We start from the raw sequence: 26655 nt of genomic DNA on the forward strand, positions 1-26655 counted from the left end.
AGTTCTTTTTATACAACAGATTACATAGCAGTCACTCTTTAAAGTGCTGCAGGGAATTTAATGTAAATGTATATTTTGCTATCAAATCTCTATCTTACACTGAAGACATAGCAGCTACACTTGAATATAACGTAACTATATGATGTGGTAGAGGATATTCCTTGCTTGGAGCCTAATTGCTGCAATTCTCAGGCATATGTCCTACCCTAAAGGTTTTCTATCAGAACAGCTTAACAGCTAATTCCCACAAATGTTCAGGTAGTGAAACTGCCTTCAGTCAGCCTTCTCTTACAAAGAAAGTATGGACTATTAGTGTATTTAGAAGTTTAATGACTTTAGAGACTGAATCTGTGATCAGTGGACACTGTCAGTACATCCCCTTGACTGCTACTCATTATCTGTAGAAAATAAAAATTAATTTGTTTATCTCTGCTGATCTAAACTATCATACTGGATGGATGTGAGGCAAGAGGATGCATCCCTGGTAACAGTATTTCAAAATTTTTGTGGCTTGGACAGTTTAAACTAATCTGGCAGCTCCTTGATAAGCAATTGAGCTCCAGAAGCATTACTGTGGGATGTTACAGAATCACAGAATGGCCTAGGTTGGAAGGGACCTTAAAGATCATGTAGTTCAAACTCATCTGCTATGGGCAGGCACACTGTTCACTAGACCAGCTTTCTCAGAGGCCCATCCAACCTGGCCTTGAACACTTCCAGGGATGGGGCATCCACAACTTCTCTGGGCAAACTGCTCCAGTGCCTCACCAGCTTCACTGTAAAGACTTTTTTTTCTAATATTGAATCTAAACTTATTCTTTTTCAGTTTGAAGCCATTTCTCCTTGTCCTGTCCTTATATGCTCTTGTAAATAGTCTTTCTCCAACCTTCTTTTAGGCTTCCTTTTGGTATTGGACTTGATTTCATCATTAATCTATACTGGGATTGGGTGTTTCTTAGATATGAGAGTTTGACTGGGGTGATTAAGAATATTACAGCAGAATTTTAAGGGAAAGCAAAAATGTCACTCTTCAAAGCAGTCTGAGTGAAGCATGGCTGTGGGGCTGTGGTATTCTTTCAAAGTCTATCTCTTTAACTGTCAGTACCTCTAGAATGGCAAACAGTTCAGGGAGTTAGCCTGGATTTTGGAAGAGCTTTTCCCTACATTTTCTGTGCCACCTCAAGCAATTCAGTCTCTCAAAGTTTCAGATCCCCAGCTGTTAACTGGGAATTAAAGCAATTTACTTCTTCATAAGGGTGTTGTGAAGGTTATCCATTACAGACTGTGCAGTGTTCAGAAACTATGGTCCCAGCATACATAAATACCTATGATACAATGACTACAAAGCAATGTGTATAAACTGTGTTACAAAATGCAGCTTCTGAAAAGTTGGTACCACTGTGCAAGGAAGGACTCACCATGGCAGAACACTGAACACTGAGTTCAAAGTGTACTAAAGCAATGAAGGAAAAAAACCCTTTTTCAAAACTGATTCAATTCACTGAAAGTTGACTGTTTTTTCACTTATGACTCTTAAAAAGTTCCTAAATGTATTATTAAAAAAGGACAAAAAAAGCACAAGTACAAATTAAATAATTGCACAATGCACACAGACTGAGAATAGGTCTTTTTCTAGTTTTGTGTTCTATAAGGCACTTCACAAGCCCATCTTTCAGACACAGCATTTATGTTTAGAAGAAAACAACCATAAATAGTATCAGGGGAGGACAGCAAAGGCTTCTTCAGGAACATCTCATCAGCATCCAGCATGCAGGAGAAGGTGTAGATAAAATTATCTTGGGAAGGGCTCACTTCCCTGGTTATGTGTGTTCAGTGGTTGAAGGAGTCCTTGGAGGCCTCTATTCCCCTCTCCACACAGAAGAGCTGTGTGCATACTACAAAGGGTGATGTGAATATTTGGGTTGGGATTTTTTGTGTTTGTTTGGCCCCATGTAATAATTGGTTCAGTCTAAACCAAAAATTTTGCTTCCTCTGAGTATTTACTGGGTGAAAAGGACACTGTGCCTCTGTGTCTATCTTACTCCGTAGCCTGTCAATTTTAGAGGCCTGTATAATAAAAGATGGCTGAGTTTAAGTCCCTGATACAAGAAATGTTTATGTACAACAGTCTGTAGCAATACCAACATGAGAGATTTTCATCAACTCACATTCCTGGCTAAAAAATGATCTTGGAATCTGATTAATGTGGGATTAAATCCCCTTAAGTAGAAGACATAAATCTCACAAATCCCAGCTGAATTCTTTAAGCAGCAGCCTGAATGGTGAATGGTACATCTTCCATGATGATTTTAGGAAGCCTATAAATTGATTCCATTTAAAACTACTCATTATTGGCTTCAGATTTTCTTCTTGGGGAGGGGGGGGGAAGCCATCTCTGCAATCTACTCCTAAGTTAAAGTGCCATTTATATATTCCTTTGAGAGGAGGACTGCAGTTGTTACAGTCCCACAGTTTTGAGCCCACAAAAATGTGTGTATACGTATTTCTTGTGCATGGTCTAATCTGTATTTTGGCATCACAATTCTCCCACAAGAATTTAAGACTATTTTTCAATTACAGCCTTATCAGTAGATTGCAGTTACTGGGGAATAAAGAATTCAGGCCCTCATCCCTACAGCTTGAATGTTTTGACATCTGCATAAGTGAATTAATTTTCAGAAGTATTGATCCTCTAATTGCCTCCAGCACCTTAAAAAATTAGTATCCACAACACATTAAAATACTGGTTTTTGCCTCACATTAAACTTCCAGACTATCAGAAAATACTAGAAAGTGTATGGCAAATGATTTAGGAAGTATGAAAATTTTTCAATGGAAGATTTTGTCTGAGGAATATAAAAGAAATATGTGAAATTTTAGAAGAATTACTAACCCTAACAGTTGTGGGGATTTTGTGTGTGAAGTCATGAGAGTTCCATAAATACAATCTACTGGCAGGAAGATACCATACTAAAGAGAGTTAAAATCCCATGGTTAGTTTAAACAATTGTTATGTATCAATTGAATCAATATAATTAACAAAATAGGAGGTTAAAGGAAAAATAAAGATTTTCCATCTGCTGAATTAAAAATATTAACAGTTGTCTGCTGTGCTGTGAAATAGTGACCAATAAATTTAATTTTAACATAAGAAGACAGTGTTCTACCTGAAGATAATGGTTCATAACAACAAGCATTGCAAATTTTTATACCCCTCATATAAAACAACAATAACTTTTAAGGCAAATCACTGTGGTATGGCTGATAAATAAAAGGTTGCATCCACTTACCCGTGTCTCTCCTCTTCCCTTTTGGTGGTGACACCAAAGATGAGAGCATTCAAGAGTCACTTTAGCCCTAACAGACTTCAACTGACCTTTTCAATGCCAATTCTTAGATTTAGATTTGCCAAAATCTGTTAGTCTTCCCAGACTTTAGAAAGTGGGGATTACCTATACAATATTTCTCCCTCTACTGTCTTCAAGTATCTCTTGCTTTGTTTTAAATCAAATTAATGAAGTATATGTGTCTGAGGTGGAGCTTTCCCATTCTTTACAATATCTAGCTTACTAGATAATGCTCTCATATAAAACATGAAGTGTTTTCCTATCAGGTCCTAATTTCACTGAATCATTGCACAGTTCCTGGAGGAACTAAACACCAACCTTATTTTGAATCCTATTTACTCACTTCGCCATTTCACTTACTCTGTGCCTCAAAGCATTTGGCACTTACCACAACCATCCTATAATTTCTGGTTTTTAGCCATGCTATTGAAACAGCACTACCAAAATTACTAAAATTTCTATCAAGTTAAAAAAAGTAACTTTGGTAATCCAAGTGATTTTTAATGAAGAACCCAAAAACTTAAAAAAAAATTAACACAGTTAATATTTTCTGGTTTGTTTGCTCTATTTTATTTTCCATACTTCATCTGTAAAACAGGGTATATATTAGTAAACATAACATACCAAAATCCACAAGCTTGACTCCTCCTTCAGTGGTCAAAAGGATATTATTTCCCTTAATATCACGGTGGATAGTTTTGTTTTCATGCAAGTGCTGAAGTCCCTGGAAGGCAAGATGCAAACATGAACTTTTAACAACAGCTCTGTCCTCTGTATTACATTTGCAGAAACAACAAGGTAGAAGAAAGGTATGAAAAATATTTAAAAGATTTTTTTAAATCCAAAACCACAGGGATGTCATTCTTACTGCAAAACCACTTGCCACATGACAAGGAAAAGCTATTTTTTAATTGCCACACTTTATGTCAAATAGAAATTTTAAGATGAAAGCAGAAAAATATCACTGTAAACCTATATATAATACCTTTAGAGCATAAACTCGAAGAAAACTACTAAGACCTAAATTCCACCGGAGAAAGTTAAATTTCAGTTATAAGGAAATGATAAATTGTTGGGGTTTTAGTTTAGTCTTAGGTTTTCCTGTTAAAGGAATTTTCTCCCATATGCATGTTGCTAGGGGACAAATAGCTGTACTTAAGAAAGACAAAAAGGGGAGTGGGGCGGGCCTGGCTACTCTTTTGTCTACACCTGGGTGTGGGGACAGTTCGCTCTGAGCGTCCGGAGAGAGAAGCTGCAGAGAAAGGAGCTGCTGCTTCTTTCTTTTTGGCCGTTCTTTCTTCCTGCTGGAAGCAACGCCGGGACCCCAAAAGCCGCTTTTCCCTGCCCTGCTGGAGACCGAGCTGTGGCTGCCCTGCTCCGCTGCTGCTTCGAGTTTTCGCTACGCTGTAGCCCTGCTCGCCCTGCCTGCCTGGGCCTCCGTGGGTTTTTCCCATCTGGATACATCTCGTCTGCCACCCGGGATTTGCCGTTCGTCCCTGCCATTCCAGCCTGCTGTTCCTGAGAGCCCGGGATCGGCTGCCCAGCGGTTTGTGAAGCCTTTGTTCCATCCCTTCCCGGGATCCCAGGGCACCAGAGCCGCGGGTTTCCCGAGCTCGCTCCGGAGCGCCCCCTGCAGCCGCGGGGGAACCATCGCACCTGCCCTGCTCACCGGGAGCCGCCAGCGCCCCTGCCGGCTGCGAGCGGAACTGCACCCGAGGGGAAAGGGCCTGACAGCCGAGAAGGCTGGCACTGGGTTTGTGTTTGCTGTTACTGCCAGAGTTGTTGTTGTTTTGTTTGACTGGTTATATACATATATATATATAGTAAAGAACTGTTATTCCTATTTCCCACATCTTTGCCTAAAGGCCCTTGATTTCAAAATATAATAACTTGGAGGGAAAAGGGGTTATATCTGCCACTTCAAGGGGGGCCTCTGCCTTCCTTAGCAGACACCTGTCTTTCAAAACCGAGACATAAATACATTTGATCCTAATGAGCAAAACCAAATTCTTGTAGCAGGGTTTGAATATGCTAGATATGTGGATCGTTTTACTATAAAAATAGTTTGGATACAGACATTGAAAGCTGAACAGTATTTTGATGATATTTCTGCTATCTTAAAAGAAAAGCAGTTTTGATGCTGAACTGTATTTACTAAGAAAATTGATCAATGGTCAGGAATCAATTTTCATTCTCTTAATAGTGAAACAAACAGATTAACTGCTATTTACCTTGCTTGCTTAAAAAGAACTATCCTAATCAAACATTGCCTTGATTTCATTAAACACTGCTATAATACAAGATAGTGAGCTGTGTTAGTGGAGACATGATCTTCATTAATTTTAGAAAAGTATGAGTCGAATATTGACTATCCTTTCATTGAAAGCTTATCTTACTTACCATCAGAGCTTCTCGTAAAATGTAGGCAATTATAAGTTCATTCATCCTTTCGCCTCTCTTCAGAAATCCTTTCACAAGATCAGTCACAGATCCACCATTGCACAGCTACAAAACACAAGAGGAATATAAAAAGGAATTAGGGAGTGTTGGAGTAGCCACCTGGTTTTCACTTTCAGTATTTTTTTGTATCTGTAGCCAAATGAGATTCTACTAAACTGACAAGCCACAAATTTTTCCTTAAGTCTACCATTTATACAAACAACTTACACAGCAATTTTTGCCAATTATTTTTCACTACTTTCTGCATTTAATTCTTCTTGCCCAAACACAAGTACAGTAGTCTATCTCTTTGTTTTCCTGTATCCATGATTGCTTTTCACTGAAACAGAAGTTGATTACAGTGCAATAAATTAGCTGTGAAAGCATATTTTGTGGGGCATACTAATTGCTTCTTATATTCATCATGTGCAACTCACCACCAATGCACATTATTACAACACCAATTCTCAGGTACAAAAGATATGTACAGTATAAAATGGATTTAAGGCTTCAGAAGACAGGCAGCAGAGAAATTTCCCTAACATGAAATCTTCCAACAGTAAAGCTGCCCTTTTTGCCAAGCAGCACTTAATTCCTAGCATAGGAAGGTGTGATACACAAGGCATGGGTATTGTGGAATATGATGAAAGCACTGTGGAAAGAAAGGTCTTCCACTGAAACAAGGTGTGCCATGGGTGTAAGACTAATTATAGCCCTTGTTGCATCAACCCTGTCAGCTCCTTGTTCCAGGTGCAGAGCCACTATCCGCTCTGGACAATCTTCCCTCACTCTCCAGAGGAGAGAGTCCAGCCAGACTCCTGCAAACCCCTGTCCTGTCCCATACACGTGGGAAGAAGAGACCTGGCACTGCTCTCTAAAAACAATAGTGAGCACACATTACCAGCAGGTTAGTTTAGACTGCAGTACTTCATATGTTCATTTTTATCACTTACAATTTTTCTGCAGGAAGAAGTAACAATGTAATGTTAGGGAGTACCTACTACTGTAGGAGTTACACGTCTGCAAAGATGAAATTAGCACTTAATCCCTTAAACTATCCGTAATTCACCTGACAATACTCATTGATTGAAGAGCCATTGTCTCTACAAAGGGGTAGCTGCTTCCAATAGAACAGTAAAATAAACTTCAATTCTTATACAGTATCATCATCCAGTAGCTTTTCACATGAAATTAAATACCCATGTAAGGTATTTTAACAATGCAGCACAAAACAGTAATTCCTTTTCACTACTTTTGAAGTATATTCAAATCAAGGGCATAATTTACCAGTAAAACCTTTCAACTGCAGAATTCTAGACGTCAGATTCTTTTGTGTATGTATATTTTTCATCTGTTCTTCTATATCCCTACATTTTTTTCTGTGCTGCAATTAAAAAAAGACTTGCACCTTACCATATAAAGCATTTTCTATCCCTTTTTACACAAACAGAACAATAATTCTCTCATTATCTTTGAAACCCCTAGGCTGCACTGAACTTGCACCACAAGAATGCCTCCAGAAATGCCATTCAATACATAACTCTTGTTGCAAGATGTGTCCCCCATCAGGTCAGCAAGGGCTCTGGTCTGACAGAGGCTGAGCTCTATGGCAACAGTCTTGGAACTCACTTAACCTCACCCTTACCTAAGTGGGACAATATGCATGCTTAGAGAGGGAAGAACTCATATGCTTAAATGATGGGATTAAATGCTTTGCTGGATAAGGATCAGATTCCCAAGCAGGATTTCATTTACTGTCATTAGCCATGCTGGTCTGTCTTCTACACCGACATTTTCAAGTTAGTTATTTTTTTACAATGACATTATCTTTTCAGGGTTTCCATCATTTTAACTTTGGCACATCACTGACATATTTAATCCAACCAAATGGATTATGACAATAATCCTGGTTAATTTAATGCACTTGAATTCAGGGCACTGAAACTGTCTGAGAAGTAACAAACCAACTGTGAAATACATTACACATATGATATTCTTCAAACTATTTTTCTTCATTATCTCATAATATGAGATATAATATTTTGCTTCTTACAGATGGATCTGTTTTCTTTACAGAGCTGTATACCTGTTCAACATAAAGAAAATGAATATATTCTTTTTGTAGGCAGAAGAAGGGAGAAACTACACCTCAGAAATCACCCTCTAATGTTTAGGCAGTGAAGCCAATAATGAATTTATTTGCCTGGGTCAGCAATGTTAATTTTTACTTCCTTTAATATGCTGGTCTAACTAATTTTTCTACTACTCTCATAAGATATAAATCCTTGTTATGAGATAAATACCTGCATTATAAGATAACACCTACTTAAAATATCAGGTAATGTAAGATATTAAAACTGTGATTATTTTAGACCAAACAAAACCTTAACATGGGTATGCAAAAGCTCAGCTAAACAAGTCTTGAAATAAAGAACCCAGAAGTCAGCCATACCAGGACGGAAACTTTCTGCCAACTCCCAAGGCAGGGTGGCTGCTTAAACAGAGTTCAGCTGAGGATGATATAGACACAGGTTCTTGCACACACACACAGGGCAACTTTTCTTTTGCTGCTTCTGTGTCAAAGAGCTGTACTTTTACTTACATCAGACAATTAATATTTTTCTGAGACCACCAGCATAGGAGGGAGGGGGAAAAAAGGCTGGGTATTAGAATACAAGCAGCTATAAGGAGGAAAAGGGATTATTGGAATACAACTACAATTAGAAAAGGAGATTATGGCAGACACTGTATGTGTGTGCTCTACACTGTGTGGGTGGGAGGGGGGAACGATGACGACAACGATGACACAGGTTAGTATTAGCCTGTTCTATTTTTACTGTCATGGGTAAAATGCTGTCTCTGCTCTAATTTCCTATCTCAACTGTGCATTTTTTGCAGGTGAAGCTGCCACATGTCCCTAAAACTATGCACATAACTAAAGTTGAAATGGTGATTCTTTCTCTTGACTCAGGGTAGCAAGTTGCATGTGTACTCAATCCAAAGGTATCATAAACACTTCAAAAAGTCCCTGTCCTAAAAGTCAGGCTCTTCTCTTCCCTTTCAAAACAAGAAGCTACAGAAAGTTATGATACTCCTGCCCAATACAGTGATGGACCATGCTTGCTTGAGAATTTGAGCAGATGGTAAATAAATTATCCTTGGGGATGTTTATCAGGATCTAGTCCATAGAAACTTATAGGAGTAAAAAACCCTAAATCATTTTTAAAAAAAAATCACATAACCTTGAGTCATACAGTCCTTTAATGAGAGACTATGGGATAAACATTATTTAGCAGTTAGTTATTATGCTAGACAGAAGGTTTCCTGGGGTGTTGTTAAATATTGCAGCTTATAATTATGATATCTGCTGCTTCTCAGTAGCATGCTGTCCACAGTAGAAACACTGTGTAGCCTTTTACCAAAGCTGCTCAGTTTGAGTTAAGCCAACTGAAATGCTTGGATGACAAGAAATCATGAAGGCAACAGAGATAATTTTTTAAAAAGATCTTTCTAGTTTTCAGTGAAGCATCTAGAGAAGGGAGGTGCTGGTAGCTATTATTTTGTTGCAAACCTTGTGAACTCACATGACCAAATGGCTGATCAGTCTGTGTCATTTGCTCTACAGCATTTGGTAAAATCTCCTCAGAACACCTTGATGACAGGCACTGTAAGCAGAGAACAACAAATGCACAGAGAACTCGGGACACAGTCATGCAGCAGAAGCTATGTGTCTGTCTGAGCTCTGCCACAGGGCTGCTCCCTACCCTGAAGGTCAAAGCAACTCACCAAATGAAATGGCCTTTCACCTGTCATGAGACATGGCCTCTTCTGGGAGGAGAGGGTCATAACTCTGTTTCTCTCTCCCATACATTCACACCCATTCTCTCTTACATACACAGAAGCATTTCTTGTGGTTTGTATCAGATGGAAGCCCCCATTTAGCTTTGAATACAGTCAGCTTAAAGGGACAGACTCTTGGAATGTCCAGCCTATGAGACACAGGAAGGGAAGATATTCGTGATCACCCCACAGGGAAGTAATTTAGAAATGTCAGAACTTTGTACATGAACAATTTACATCAAATTAGTATTAGTCACTTTTTCTATTGTTCCCTTGTGATTTAGAGGTATTTTCCTTACTGGCAGTTTTTTCAGTGCCTGCATTGATAGAATGCAAATATTACGTACAAAAACAAGCAACTAAAAGGAAGGTAAGTTGAACCCTTGAGGCTACCTACAACTAGGTGGAGAAGATAGAGACAGAATCTTCCTAGTGTCACACAGCAAAGGATGAGAGGCAACAATCCTCCACTGCAAGTCAGGAGATTCCTACCGGACATAAACAAAAAATTTTCCCACTCAGTTAAGCACTGGGAGAGATTACACAGTGAGTCTGTGATATATCCATCCTTGGAAATATTCAAATTTGAATTGAAAAGACAAATCTGTAACATTTCAGTTAATAGTCTTTGAGCAAGGGGCTGGACCAAATAACTTCCAAAGGTTCCCTCCATGCTGTACTTTTATATGATTCAGAATATATGAATTTAATGAATTTTGAATTCGGTTCCTGGTCTGGATATTCAGACAGCAGAAAGAGTGGGAAAGAGCAAAAGAAATCTTGCGTACCTAAGCCAATCGAAAGAATGATTTAATAGAAAGCTTGACTCATATAAAAATCTGCCTTAAAGAGCTGTAGCTCTGATGGCCATGCATAGCTGTATCAAAAGAGGTGCTTAGGAACCTTCTGCAGTGGTAGAAAAGGGCTCCTCCCTTATGATTTTCTGGCGCTCAAAAAGGCAAAGACTCATACTGGGATGACATGCAGTTCTCCACCCACCCATCTGCCAGAACCATGTGCTACTGTAATTGAGCTATTAGTATGCTAAGCTATCTGCAGAAAAAAAATATAAAAAAGCATGATCCTAACACATGAAATGTCACTTAAAATTGCCATCACATCACAGTCATGCAGATGTTCTTTTTAGGTCTTAGTCACTCTGACCCAGTTATACATTTCTCCTCTTCAGCTCTTCTCGATTCTGATGCCTGTTGAATAAAGATTCAGTATCATCTCCCTTTTGAAGAAAGCTATCACTTGCACTTTTGTGAGGGCCATTACAGCCTTTAATCATCTAAGTGCTCCTGACTTATGCATCTGTACTAAGCTGTCAGGTAATGTTTGCTTGCATCAAGCAGTTGTCAAGGTGCTTTCATCTTACTTCAGCAGCTTGGATGCAAACAGTGGGACAACTACAATTACTTCCTTCCCTGTCTTTACAGACATAAATAACTGGGCAGCACATCACATATGCACAATTTATGTCATGCATGAATTATCTTCATGAAAAAGTCCAACCTTGCTTTAATGTTATCTCACACAAGAATGCTAAAAAGCATCACAGGCACTAATCTCTATTTTCCCCCTGTTCTTAGAATAGATAAATAATCTGACCTGTTCTCCTAAGCAGCACTGCCAGTCTCTGAGCTGACAGCACCTTCCTTTCAAGACTGATAGCTGTAAGAACAGAAGACTCTTAGTTGTTGCTGTTTTGTCATCATAAAATTACAGAAGAAGAGGAGTAAAAGGGACCTCAAGAAATCACTTAGTCCACCCCATATGCACTGTGTAGAGACCTGGAACTTTCAGATATATGTTTAACTTGCTCCTAAAAATCTCTTGAGGAAGATTCCAGTCTTTCTAAGTAGCCTGTTTCTTTGTTTCTCTAGGCTGATACAGCATTTTTCCTGCTATCCAATCTGAATCGTTTTTGCTTCCAACAAAACTGTATTAGTTTTGCCCTTCCTTTCAGCAGTATATGATAATAAATTATCATTATTTTCTATTTCCATCCCTGCCAGACTACTATCATGATATGTCTCTTTTTTTTCCCTCTTTTTTTAGGCTGTACAAGGTTAGTTGTTGTAACCTTTTGAAATTCTCCACATTTTCTCCACTCAGACTGCCTTCAATTTGCCACTGATGTTTGTCTCACATTTTGCCCCAAAGTGCATACAGAATTCCTTTGGAAGTCTTGTCTTAGCTGAGAAAAGCTGAACAGAACAATCATCTCCACTTTACAGAGAATCCCTTTCTGCAGAATAACAGCCTGGTCAGGTATGTCCCATTTTTTATTCCTATGGACAGCAGTACTTTGAATGAATGTCTTTTCTGTGATTCAAATACATCCCTCTCCTAGTCACAACTGTGAATCTGATGCTATTCCCCAATCTGACTTTAATTAAACTAGGTATCCACTTCAAATTTTTATGAGGACTTTTTTTTATCACTCAAGTTATTAATGAATAGAAACAGACCAAAAGCAGATGCCTGCTTGAGATTCTCCCAGCCCTGAAGTCCAGTTTTGTGAAAAAGAGGTTATTTGCTTTTTTGTTTTTGTGAAATGTCTGTATTTCCACATTTTCCTCACAAGCATGTCACAGGAGAGCATATAAAATCCTTACAAAAGACATTCATCTATTGCTTTCTCCATGTTACACCAGTTAGCCTGTTAAAAGACTACATTGTAGTAATACAATTTGTTCTGGCCCAGTCCAAGTTGACCACTTATCACGTTACTGGGCTCTGCATGTTCTACAGTGGTTTCTATTAATTTGTTCTGGATCTGTTATGGGTATCAAAGTTAAGCAGATTGGTCTGTATTTTCCTAGGACATTATTCTTCCTCACTGTAAAGACATATACTAAATATTCTTGTATCTCATTTCTCTAGTAACCTTGTCTTTACCACTCTCCACATTAGACCCTCTGAACTTGTCTCTAAATGCTTTAGCTGAGCATTTTTGTTTCTCCTATTTGAAGGCATTCTGAAATATTAGAAGAAGCAGACCCTAATGCATTATCACTACTCTCTTACTGTGCTTCTATTTTTCTCTGCAACAGCTAATTTGCTATTGTGTTTTTAATGTCTTTAAAGAACTGCCAGCTACCCTGGCACTTTCCTATATTTTTACATTATTTTTCCTAAGTGCAGGTACCTACCAGTTCCCAAAGCCAGCTAAAGCATACTCTCCCTAAGCCCATTATCTTTACCCTGCTGCCATCTTTACCATCCTTTCTTTTCTTAGGTGAGTGAAAGCAACTACTTTGGGGCCTTTTTCACTCAAATTTCCTTCTATCTTCAGCTTTTCAACAGAGATCTGGTCTATTCAAACATAATTGACCTGATAAAGCCATTTCCAGAGTCACTGTCTTTGCCTTCTGTCTCCAAGAAAGAACTCCATGGACTGTCCATCTCACAGGGTCACCTGTGACCAGATAACTCCTATTCTCTGCCTACAGTGTGACACGTTTTCATAATTATTACTGCCAAAGAGCACATTCCACTGACAGCACCTAACACATACCACCCATACTTGAAGGTTCTTGTGAAAACTTACAGGGAACTAAATCTGTTTTCTGAATGGGCCAGGTGGTTCAGAACACAGCTCCTGTCTGTGTAGCACAGTTTTAATTTCACCTCAAATGGAAGAAAGATATGCACTGTAGCTCCTATTTTTCCTAACGACTGGACAAGACAACCCAAACCCATAACCCAACCCAAAAGAAACCACAGCTATGGTTTCTCTATGCTTTTAGATAAAGTTGATTGCTTTCAATTTAGTGTGAACAAAACTTATCACTGAAACAGGCATCTTTCCTGAGTTATTTTGCTTCAGTGATCAAAAACCATGTGGTACTTACGATTTTGCTCTCTTATATCATCTAGCACCTCCAGGGCTGTGTTAGTCACAGCCTCACGGGTGTTTGTGTGTTGCTTCTGATTTCTTTCCTTTCAGTTTGGCTTTTAACTTCTCATTTTCTTTGCCATGCACATGCACTGACAAGACAGCCAGCCAGAGGAACAGTTTGCCTGTTTCATCTTATGCAATGCTGGCCTTCACAAACTCTTATATTTCTCAGTCAGACCATAGATATCTTCACATCATGGCTAAAATGGAAAAGCCACAATGATGCAATTATTGCCTAAATTTCTTTGTTCAAACTCAGCATAATGGAATGAAGCCAAGCAGGTTTCACATAAACAGGAAAAAAACCCTACTCCCCAAAGGAAGGATTTTTCTGTTCTAAAACATTTGTAATATCATGAAAAAAAGCAAGTAGGTGAGGTAACACTGTTGTGAAAAAGGTTTACATGACAGACCTCAGCTCAATTCTCCTTCTAGCTCATCCTGACACAAACTTACATCCCATAATTCACATTCTTTATAATACGTTTACATCCCCATCAAGGTGCTAATGAAGAAATCAATGTATCACCTGTCCATATCCTCTCAAAAGATTATACAGCTGAAGTGGTACCAAGCTATGATTACAAATGCGCTCTGCAAAGCAACTGGGGTGAAAACATATTTAAAACAGAAATTCTAAAGGAGCTTCAACTATAGCTTCATGGCCTGGCAACACCATAGCACAGCTGGTTTTTTTTAATAATCAAATAAATGTAAGGGTCATTTTACAAAATCAGAGCTAACCTAACCACAAAACTGAGAGGCACTGGTCAGTAAAGAGCCAGGACTTCCTTAGCAAATACAAGAGGGAGCTTACCAAGACAGAATATTTTGATAGAGCAAACTTAGTGCAATTCATCATTTTATCATACACAAGGACCAGTGGTAAAAACAACATTTAGAGGACAAAACCATTCCCTTGGCTAGGGAGAAAAAAAGAGTGATTAACTTGGCATCCATAATGACAGAAGTATTTCTACTGACTGCTGCAAACCTTAGCTGAGGCTCTAGAAAACACAAAGACTCTCCTAAGCAAAGAGGGCAGCCTGTGGTAACAGCAAGCACTTCACAGGTTTTATTGCCTGCTCAGAACTGCCTTACTTTTGTTCACTCTTCACCAGTTAAGAAACATTTCCTAGCACCTTCCTTTTTTGTAGCATCATTTCTGTATGATTCAGGGTTCAGACAGTAGGTCCAAGTACTGCCATGTCCACACTGCTCATAATCCATTTCATTTGTGTATTTCTACATGAAGACAGTAATTTAGTCTAATTCACTGTAATTTAAATTACTGCAATAGAAATCTTCCCTATTGCGTTTGAAAGCACGGCCAGGGAAGCACAGATCCAAACAATGGGGCTTGTCAGAAGACTGCTTTTACAAAAGGAGTGAAGCTGAAACCCACTCATCCTCAAGGCAATTGGTGTCCTCCTGGGAGTATGCAGGACATGAAAGGAGCTGCAGGACTCTGTAACTGTCACAGGACCCTACTAAGGTCTGAAGGACTTTCTTAAAGATGATTCTATAAGAACAAAATGATGCTAAACTCAAAAGTCATTTTTTCTTCTCCTTTTTTTCTTATTTTAATGAACTACTGGAATGATTAACTCCGAGAGACTAGAGCAGACAGAATTGAAATTAAAAGGCTTTGTAAAGCAATCTCTCCCTGTTCCCTGTGCGTGTGCAAGGCAGTTCCCTGCTTCCTGGATTTGATTTTGGCAAAGTCAGCAGCTTTCTGAATTGCAACAAATGCTGACATTATTTCTGGAGTCCAGGGAACTTTTCATCACCACTGACACATGACTATCTTGTTTCTGTACCTCCTGGCTCCTTGTTCCTTGAGTACTCTTCTCCTATAGTTTGCAGCTTTCAGCCCCCTCTGCCCAAAAAAGAATGAGGAGTAGACCCCTCTCCCTACCACTGGAGTGACTTCAGTCACTTCCTTTATAAAGAAGCCCAACATGTAAACTGAGCACAAAACCAGCAAAACTGTATTGCCTATCACACATGATAGGTGTCAGAGAGCAAACCCTCCAGCAAAGAGCAAAAAGGTCTTAGCACAAGCATTCTTACAATGACTGATGCTATTCCCCGTTACAGATAAAGGAGGTCTGGTTATCTGGGATCTAAAAAAAACCTACACAAAGGTGGGGTTTAGTGTTTTGCTTTATTTTGCTTTTCAATTACCTCACAGTTGGTAAAACTGTGATCAAAAATTAAATGTACAGAAAGCAAAGTGATGTTAAATATTAGAATGTGAGAGGCGTATTATTCATATGCCATTAAATTACACAGTGGTTTGGTAAAACTATTTTTTCTGGGCTTCTGCTTTACTGCATGATGGCAAGAATTGTTAAGTTACTGAGAACCGGGTTTTTGCATGTGAGTATTCTCCAGCAAGGTGAACCATAACCAGTTGTTTAAAAGATGCAAACTGTGCAAACCCCAATGTAATATGAAATATACATTATGCAGAGAAATTATGAGTGTTTAGTAAAAGTTTGAAGCATCAAATAATAGTTGTAGCCACACACCTTTGGTCTTGAGAAAATAGGAAATGATTCAGGAGTGAAAAATTGCTATAATTGGGAAGCAAAGAGGGACACATTAGAAATGATGAAATCAAGCCCAATTCAGGCATGTAATGGATCAAAACATTCAGTGTTGGTCTGAATAGAGCAATTATAACAAAAGACATTACTGAAAAATGACCTGTGTTAAGAAATATGAAAAAGCAATTTTCAATTGTTTAATTTTTCTTCAAATATGCCATTTGAAAATAGCTAATAATATTTAAGCAAATGACAGCTTCCTTCCCCTCACCCAGCCTTTTATAAAACATAAATGGACTTGTTATTTTCCACTATGCTAATTTCCTGAAACATTACTGTTTTACAGCAAATACCACATAGCAAAAAAAGTTGTATATCTGCTTTCTTATTATAACTGTTATTATATATTCCATTAAACAGAACAACTTCCATTGAAAGCTTTTTTTAAACTCCATAAACTTGCCTTTATTCCCTTAGATGGAAACACATCTGCATATAGTAACTCCTGTATCTAACAAAAGCATACTGTAAGCATGCCAAAGGAAAATCCTAAAGAAATTATTAAACTGTCCATATCACAAGGTCCTCTACTTCATGCAAAAGAGAAGTAACTGGTAGAGTGATGTCTCTAGTTTAGCTCATCTTTTTGAAAGCCAAAATGAGACTGTTGGGTCTTGCTTCAAGGCACTCCCAAAAATTCCAGTGGGGCTCACTCCAGCCAGTGCTCATTACTCAGAGAGGCCTCACAGAAAGAATCGTGACTGAATTTGGATTTTCCCACCCATGCTAAAATTGTCACAGCAATAAAAACAACTCCAGTTTCCATACTTCTACCCATTCCTTATAGAACCATAGAATATTCTGAGTTGGAAGGGACCCACAAGGATCACTAAGACCAACTCCTGGCCCTGCACAGGACAACCCCAAGACTAATACCATCTGTCCGAGAGTGTTGCCCAAATGCTTCTTGATTCATTACAATTGTATTATTTTTTAAAGACAAAATCTTCAGTCAAATGGCTTTCAACAACTGAAGTCCCAGCAGCTTCAATAACATGAATTTGTCTGCTGAACTTTTGCATGACCAGTGACTTCCCAAGCTCTGTGCTTTCCTTGCAGGCCACAGAAACTGAAGCTGCAGATATTTTCAGCCAAACATGTTTGCACATCTAGAACAAGAATTAGCTGCTTTAAAACACTGACAGCCACTCCTCTCTCCCTCCTCCATGCACAGAGAGGTGCCATGAAGAGTGACACCACCATTAGCTGAGAAAGGAAAAATATCAAGCTAATGGAGAGAAAATGCTTTGCTGCCAGCCACCAGGACTCTTCCACAGCGCTGGAAATCTCAGCAAGAGAGAAAGGCAGAACTACTCATCCTGCTCTGAGCTTCACTTTTTTGTGCCCAGCCTGCTTGGGCATAAACAGCCCCCTGAAGAGGTAGCCTGTGCCTTGAAAAGGAGCAGTGGCTTGTGAAGAGTCTTGTTGTGTTGGCCATGCGGGAGTTACAGCACACTCTCCCTGCCAGAACCATATCCATCCCCTGCTCCATACATGGTACAGGACTCCTTGCCCTTTTAGACTGGGATATGGGAATGAGGTAAAAGCATCACAAGCCCGGTCAAGGAAGATTATCTAGACAAACAGATTAAAAAAAATACTGATCTATTTACCTAGCACACAGAAGTTATCAGTCTCCCTATATAGCTTTGAAAAGCAAAATTAATGAGTCAAAAGTAAATGAGTAAATATATTGTCATCTACTGCAAAAATTGAGATGATTGTAAAAGTCTGTCATGGTTGGTTTGGGTTTGTTTTGGTTCATTAGGGTTTTTTGGGGAGGGTGGGGAGTGGGGTTTTGGTGGTTTTTTTAAAATAATTTCTTGTCTTTCTTCACATTTTACATCACCCAGACTTCCAGCTCTCAAACAGCTGAAGCCTCATTCAAGTTAAGGTACAAAACAGCAGTGAAATATTTTAGTCTTTTTTTTTTTTAAGAAAAATACCAATAACTGGATCTTTGAACAGTTGTTGCTCTCTTTTGTAGAAACCACACAGCAACCTAGAATTGCAATATTAACACCTCAGCTCCTCAGCAGGAAAAAAAACCTCCCATCCTCTCAGCAGCTGGACTTGCTGAGACTGTTATTTCTTTACATGAATATATCCCATAGATAGGACATTATATAACAAAGCAGATGATTTGTTGTTGTTGTTTAAATAAGAAGGATGCACTTCAGTGAGTTTGATGCAACGAAATGCAATTACATGCAATGTTTAAAAGGCAACATGATCAGAAAATCTTTCACATATAGTAGGTCAGTGAAGGATCCAAGACTTTTAACCACACAAAACTTGGGCATTAATTATACTTGTTTTTCTCTGACACACATGTAAATTGTGCTGTCACTGTTCATTTATGAAACTGTGAGGAAAGTTTATAAATATTCCATGAACTCTAAGGCTCTCTTTATGACCACAGTTAGATTTGCAAACATCTGGAAGCATCCGATGTGCTAAATTTCTCTCTCCAAAGGGCAGATACAACAGTGCAACAGTACAGCAGACTCACTCCAGGACAGATACAGCAATGTACATGTATTGTTCAGCATTCTTAATTTTACCTAGGAGTTACTGCAACACCTTCTCTTGGCTTTAATGAGTACTTATCCCTAACCAGCCATCTCCAACCATGCCATTATTCCTTTGAACCCTCATGCTGGCTGCCCTTTCTCAGTCACATCAAACACAAGCTGGATGCTTTTACTGTCAAACCCCACAGCAGTTCTAATACCATTTCTTATGCAGCAAGAGATCTACTTCTATCCTTGATCAGCTCACAGTGCTGGCATCCATTGCTGGCTATCTGCTGGCGTAACATGTTTTCCTTTCTGCTTTTAAAGAGCAACTAAAGCAAAACAGAAAATCATAGCACCATCCTCCTTCAAATCCTCCTTAGTAACTCTCCTGTACTACAATGCTGACACAAATGTCTGCTGCTGATTGAGATCACAACTGACTTCTGTTATCCATTCAGTTCTCCTTTCCCAAAGCCATTTGTTCCATCTGGTTTATACCTTTGATGAAAGCTCTCTGCTAGGAAGTCAGTTTTTGGATGGGAAAGGAGTGAAAAATTGATACTCTACACATTGTGCAGGGCTCTCCATCTCTAGGCAAATTCAACAATGGTAGCTCTTCTAAAGGATCTCCACAAAACCTGAAAGGATTTTTATAAGGGGATCTCAGCTTCTTACATTCTCATTATATTTAAACACCTCACCAGACAAAGGCAACTGACCTTGTGATTGGTAACTGGGCAAGAACTGCACTGGTGGGCTACTCTGTGCCCATAACACAGCACAGTCTGTTCACAGGTTCTCTCTCAGCTCTTACCCTGTTACAAGCATTTTGGCAAGTCACTGGAAATAAACTAGTAGTAATGGACCGACATAACCCTGGTAGAACAGGCTGGCAGTTTGATATACCGGCATTTTATTCCTTTTTTCTGTATGGTGCCACCTTTACAATTGTTACAATGTCCCTCCTCTGATTAACCATGGGTTTCTACTTTGTCTATGTTTGCAGAAGGAGTAGCAGGTGAACTGATGCACTAGTTTCCTGTATTCTAGTTTAATTCAAGCTTCTGAGAGCTTCTATTTACTGGGTTTAAGATTTTTTTCCTCTTTCTGAAAAAAAATCACAAATAGAAGCATTCCAAGGACTTAAAAAGAGAATTTAGATATTTGTACATTCAATTTTTTTCCTCTTAATATTAACTTTAAATGATCAAAGGTAAGTAAAAAATCTGAATCACTTCAGGAAAATTTTAAATCACCAAACATAGCTGCCAACTGAATCCATCATGACAATATTTCTGTAATTCTTTTGAGTTACCAGTGTCTGGTTAGCATGTTCAATTAACATCAAGAAACATCCAGAAGATGAAACTCAAAGTATACCAGTTTGCCTGAAAAAATCCAGAATTATACAAATTATCAATTTATTTAATTATTTTTCCCATGTTAAAAGGTTGAGGGAAAGGGAAAGGCTAAAATGACACCTCTTCAGAGAAGCAGATTCCAAGCACAAGCTACTCTACACTCCCACAAGATTTCTCTGGTGAAGATTATACTACATCAAGTAAAGGTTCTACATGAGAACAAAGGTGAATCAGATTCACTCAGTCTGGACTTTGCACAACCAGCATCTGTACAGATTGCACCAACTACTCAGCAGGTACTTTTTAACAACAGAGCTGGTCAGAAAATAGAGCCTGGAATCCACTGGAAACTGTAACATATTCCTCCTTCTCAAATGAGCAGGAGTCTAAATTTCTTCACACTGAAATATAATTAGATTTAGAAATATTTTCATAATGTTGAAAACATTATATTCTACTATGTGGAATATTATAGAAATAGAAATCAGCATATAATAGTGATGCAAAAATTCAACTTGTATGCTCATAAGGGGAGACTGTACAGTATGCCTGTATCATCATCAGGTTTAGTGTGTCCATCAATGGATACTAAATGGAATAGTCTTGGACATCTGTAATACAGCAATCATGGCTGCTGGAAAGCATGAGGGAAATGGACTGCAAAACTGGACAACAGACTCTTCCTAAATAGCATCTTCTAGTGCCACCGCAGTACATAGAAAGTTGAGGCACATGGACCATTGGTCTAACTCAGCAGGACATTGCAAATGTTTTTGAAATGTTCACATACACACTTTGGGGGAAAAAAAACCACCTAAAAAGAGTATTTTGTCAGTCTTCTTGACATTCAGCAGAGTGAAAAGGATGTATTTCTGTAACACTTCTTGGCAATTCCCTCTACCTGACCAGAACAAGAGGTTTCTAAAATACGCCTTGATATTACAAAACTGTATTTTTGGGTGGAAAGTCATTCCTTCCAAAATTTTTCCCCTACCAAGATAAGTTTTAACTCATTAAATAAGTTTTTTTAACTTTAAAAATAATGCATGTTCCCTCTATTTCTTAAAAAATATATTGAGGACCATAAAATACACTAGCTTACTTGTGTGACTCACAAACCCAAATTCATCTCAAATATGGCATGTGCAACTTTGCATCTTTTGAAAATGGACCAAGATGCTTCTTAAAGTTCTACCTGATCTCTCTAGGAAATGAACTATAGAAATATGTCACATTATGATTCCAGCCTCTGGTTTACAGCAGCAAATAAAAGCTGTGTAATAACTACCACTTACCTTGTTGTGGCTTTTCAGCCTTCACTCTTTCTAGCCTAGGTTGTTCTTTGCACCAGGCAAGGCCTGTGCCATTTGCTGTCCCCACCTGTCCCTGACCTACATGTTCACCTTTAGGGCCTGATATGATTCCTGTCTGCTCCATCTTCCATCAAATGATCTCCAACTGTCTCAGATATTTTGTGTTCTCAACTAACATCGAGAGCAGAAAGAAATAGGCTACAGCACACTCTGCCTCAGCTGCGTCATCATGCTGCTGTCTGCTGACATCAAACTGCTAAGCTGATTCATCCCACGTATGGGATTTCTTTCCAAAACAGACTCAGTAGGACAGAGTCTGCCTGTGTCTCTGGACACACATGGCAAAGCTTAATGCACCTGGCAGGAATCCTCCCTCCAGCAACGTTCTGTATTATAAATGTGATTAGAACAACATCCAAAGAGGAGCAGATGTTCAGCTTATCTGAGTGCAGCCTACAGAGAGAAGGGTATTTCAGAACTGAAAGTCAAGAGTACTGTTACTCTGTACAGATGTTTTCTTGTTTCACTTTCATTCCCATAGGTGGTTTTCTTAAAAATACATTGCATGGGACATGTCTTAAAAAGCTGAAGATTCTTTCCTCTAGGAAAAAAACCCCAAACCCAAACATCTAAATATATGGATTCAAACACTCCAGTGAATAACTTTGTTGGTAAACAGCAGTGGTGGCTCTAAATGCATTATTAAATGCTGAGTTTTGCCATCTATCACAACCCATTCCTAGTGGAATTTGAGAAACTTTCCCTCCAAATCGTCCTGCCCATGGATCCAATCAAAGAGCACAAAATGGAGATGATGAAAAGATATTCATTCTGATAAAGTGCAGGACACCTTAATAGCTGCTGTGAAAAGCAAACTGCAATGGCCCTGTAAAGCTGCATACAAGCTGAAAAGAAGGTGCCACTTGAACAGAGAAATCTGTTTTATGACAGTTTTCTTTCACATACACTATTATTAACAGGAAAGCTTCACCAAAGTCATTAGTGAAATTTATTTTCCTACTTATGCATATCTACACATACCAGCTGAAATCCATTGCATTCATGGATCTACACATGCAGTGACAGGAAGCATCCAATACTGTTCCACACACTCCATACTAACACTTGCACGTGTATAGCTTGGCATGAAAAGAGTAAATATAAAACATACTCCACATGTAGACTCCTGTTTTTCACATAAAGAACATCACTTCATGTGAAATATAAAAGCTAAAATACAAACGCTTGACTGTTTCCTCCCAGTCTGTTTCAGCCTGGCTGTTTGGCACCCATCCTGTATAGGCCAGAAGTTTCACAGATGGGAGTTTCAAATGCTCAGCAGATACAATGGAAGCTGGATTTTCCAAGATGCTCACTTCACAAAGACCTGATACCTTTTGATGTCAGTCTAACCTAATAATTTGTTATGATTTTCAATGCAAACAATTCTTAAAAACATCTTCCAAGGGAACACATAAAAATTTGGAATAGATTTTTTTAGAACTTATACATTACTGGTGGCTTGTTTCCGGGATTAGATACCATTGTATCATTGGGATATTTGGTAGGAGATTTGTATTTACTTAGATGAAAAATCATAAAATACAGCCAATTTTTCAATCTCAATCTTATCAAACCCTGATCAAATGACAGCAAAACTCCTGATTCTTAGGAAAAGCACACTATTCCTGTCAGAGATATTCTTCATTTTCCTCTGGATAAAAGAGGAAGTTTTTACAGAATAGCTTGCGAATCTATGAAAACTGTAATGATTAAGCTCTTTGCTCACAGATTACTCAAAACTTAAGACAAACGCACATTGCTCTGAACTTAATTTGAGGAAATCCTACTGCTTTCAACAGCATTTGGGCAGTAGCTCCTCTTATTGGCTTATTTATCTATTTGTGCATTTACCTTCCACAGAAAAAAAAAAGAATTCAGTTAAATAATTTCCATAATTTCATTTGGAAAAAAATCACCATACTGTGTTTTTTAACTGCTATGTCATATGTTAGTCATATTTAAAGAACTGCTACTACAAGAAGATTCTCATGGCAAGCCTTTCACCAAAGAAAGATTTTAGGTAGCAAATCCTATGAGTTTATTAGAATTTTTAGGTAGCAAATCCTATGAGTTTATTAGAATTTATATCCTAATTCTGAAGGCACAGGATTATCAGTGTAATATCAAGATAAGAATGCTGAACTCAGAGCAGACAATTTAATCAGAACACTAAAAAGACTAAACAACAGCACTTATCATTTTGCATGCAAAAAAAACCATTAAACAAATGACTTGCATCTTGTTCATTGAGTTTATACCCATCAATGGAATACCAACTGGAATAAACCTCCTATTTTTCTGTATTATTTACCTCAAGAACTAGCCAAAGCTGGTCTCCATTTTTCACATCTTTCTTATAGTACATGCCGTAGAATTTGACTACATTTGGATGATCAGAGAGAGCTTTCAAAATGTTGTACTCAGCTTCAATTTCTTCATCAATATCCTAGTGTCACAAATGATAAATACATAGCAGTTAATAAATAAAAAATGATAGCCATTAAAAAAAAAAACCCACAAAGTATTTTCTGTCAATTCAAATGCAGTTTGAAATGATACAAAGAAAAAAAACAAATAGAACATGAATATACCATTTAGAGAGCTACAAAGCCTGGTTCTGTTTAGTGAATACAAAACAGTTATTTTTTAAAATTTTATTTTGTCCTTATAAATTTCAACTAATGAACACATGGGATATGAAAGAGCAGCCCTCAGGACACTGGGGAAGGAGCAAGGGTCCTGGAGGACAAAAAGCAGTCCATGAGCCATCAGTGTGGCCTGGAATCCAAGAAGGCCAATGGTACCCTGGGATGCATTAGGAAAAGCACTGCCAACATGTTGAGGGAGGTGATCCTGCCTCTCTACTCAGCCCTGGTGAGGCACATCTGGAGCTCTGTGTCCAGTTCTGGGCTCCTCAGCACAAGCGAGGCATGGAGTTCCTGAAGCAGGTCCAGAGGAGAGCTATGAAGATGACTAAGGGATTGGAGCATTTCTCTTACGAGGAAAGGCTGAGGGAGCTGGGCCTTGAGAAGAGACAACTGAGAGGGGACCTCAACAGTATCCAGAAGCATCTGAAGGGAGGGTGTCAAGAATATGGATCCAGGCACTTCTCAGTGGTGCCAAGCAATAAGATGAGAGGCAATGGGCAAAAACCCATGCACAGTAAGTTCCACCTGAATATGAGGAAGAAAATCTTTACTGCATGGGTGACAGAACACTGGAACAGGTTGCCCAGAGAGGTTGTGGAGTGTCCCTCTCTGGAGAGATTCAAGAACTCTCCAGATACGTCCTGTGCCATATGTTCTAGAAAGACCCTGCTTGAGCAGGGAGGTTGGATCATATGACCCCACCATCGGTCCCTTCCAAACTTAACCATTCTGTGATTTCAAGGCAAAGCCAGTGCAATCCACAAGTAGGTAGATATGCAGATGCCTTGGGAAATCACGTTCCTGCTTTAGTCTTAATGGAAACCCCAGCTAGAAATGGTGCAATTGGAACTACCTCTCTACCTCTCTGTCCATGAAGAAGTATGACTGCAGCCACATCTTATTCATTTGCCATCCCACTTTCTAGAATTATCTGGGAATTTTTGTCATTTTCTACTGTCATAGAAGCTGGTGACATCCATGATCTCTCTGGGTTCTGCTACTGAACTATAATAATCATGGCTTTTTGTCAGACTCTCGTTACAAACCTTGGGTTTCTTAGACAGTGAGGGAAACCCATTTGGAGGTGAGGTATGAGGACCAGTTTTGCTAACACATGCACTGGGAGCTGTACAAATCCCTTCAGACCAAACATGGACACAGGCATTGGCAGGCTTTAGCAGGCATTGGATGACTCTGTAAACCCTTCCCACCTGTGCACTGGAATTGCTTATTGAGGGATGATGATTACACTGCATTTGAGTCACACTGACAAAATATTCAATCCCTCCTGTCAACAGATAAAGGCAAAAAACCTGCAGCCATTTTCCCCTCATTTAGATCTCAAAAAAAAAGTTAACAAACTTGTTTCAGATTTAAAACATTTTTTAATACAATTTGCTATTTACAACTACACAAAAAGAAGTGAAAAATCCATTCTAGAAGAAGGAGCTCCACTATACATATGAACGGATTTCGTATCAGTGAAAAGCATCTACTCAGTGCCAAAAACCTGTCTCAGCACAGCCAAATAGAAGTGACCATGGCAGAGAAAGGGGATGCTTTGCATTCCCAATGAAGGATGATCCTTCTCATTCTGTTCAACACATCTGCCCCAAGAGGACCTTGCTCACTTGTTTCTTATACAGGTCTCTCCAATTCAAGTTCCTCACACAAGCCTTTTGTCTTGAGACCAGCTTGACTGGTCTCCAAGAACTTCCTCTGTCACTGGTATCTTCATGGATCAGGCCATTAAACTTTCATATTAAGATTACCAGGATAAGTCTTCTCGCAAGGAAGGATTTTAGAGATCTTGTTATTGGAACAACTGAAAAACAGCAGGAATTTTCCTCTTTCTAAAAAAGGAGGAACTCACTTTAAGGTAATTTTCCTATAAGCAAAATACAGAATACAGAAGAAAAATACAAGGGAGGAAGAAAGAACCAAAATACTAAAGGTGGCAGAGAAAGGAAAGAGAAAGAGTGGAAGCAGGGATGAAGACATAAAATGCACCTGGCAAAAATAAAAGAAACGAAAAAAAATACAGTCAAAAGCCAAGAAATTAAAAACAAAGCATACAATAGTTCTGACTGCCTTGGGGAAATTGGAAGAGAATTAGCCCACTGTTCTACTGTGAACTAATAGAGGTTTCTGTCTCCTGAGGGATACTCAGATTTTATGAGATTTTTACAATTATAAGGAGAAATTAAATGAATAGAATATTCATTCTGTGCCTACAAAAAAAAAAATCTTTCTCAGTATTTTATGAAGGAAAAAAAACCTTGAAATATTTGGTTGAATTTAGCATAATTACCTTCACAAAAGAACTGTATTAGAAATGGCAGACCGAATATTTTTATCCTATATATAGAATAATTTGGCTAAGAGTTCTAAAGTACAATGGTATTTACTTATAGTCCTGAGGACAAGATTAAGCCTTCTCAGTTCCATCTTCATATGTTCTCATTTCAACACCTTTGCTTTCCTGTTTCAGTTTCAAAAAGCTGAGCTGTTATTCAGCAAAAAATCCTGTGCTATAAGGATTAAACATTAAATGCTTATTTCAGTTTTATATCACCCATGATAATGTAGGTTCCCAGTTTAAT

General features: G+C 38.6%; 1 protein-coding gene across 8 annotated transcripts in view; it reads right to left on the reverse strand.

The window, feature by feature from the left end:
- MYO3A (myosin IIIA) overlaps positions 1-26655 on the reverse strand; it is a 123747-nt gene that overhangs the window by 83226 nt on the left and 13866 nt on the right. For 7 of the 8 annotated variants that reach the window (XM_048294719.1, XM_048294683.1, XM_048294737.1 and 4 more), the window contains exons 3-5: positions 23716-23850; positions 5748-5852; positions 3972-4071 (exon numbers count right to left, since the gene is read on the reverse strand). In XM_048294719.1, coding sequence (XP_048150676.1) covers positions 3972-4071; positions 5748-5852; positions 23716-23850 — 340 coding nt within the window. Of the gene's footprint in view, positions 1-3971; positions 4072-5747; positions 5853-9370; positions 9431-23715; positions 23851-26655 lie in introns of those variants that run through there. The other variant, XM_048294727.1, reaches the window with a different exon arrangement.

Source organism: Corvus hawaiiensis, chromosome 1 (assembly GCF_020740725.1).
Source record: "Corvus hawaiiensis isolate bCorHaw1 chromosome 1, bCorHaw1.pri.cur, whole genome shotgun sequence".
NCBI lineage: Eukaryota > Metazoa > Chordata > Aves > Passeriformes > Corvidae > Corvus > Corvus hawaiiensis.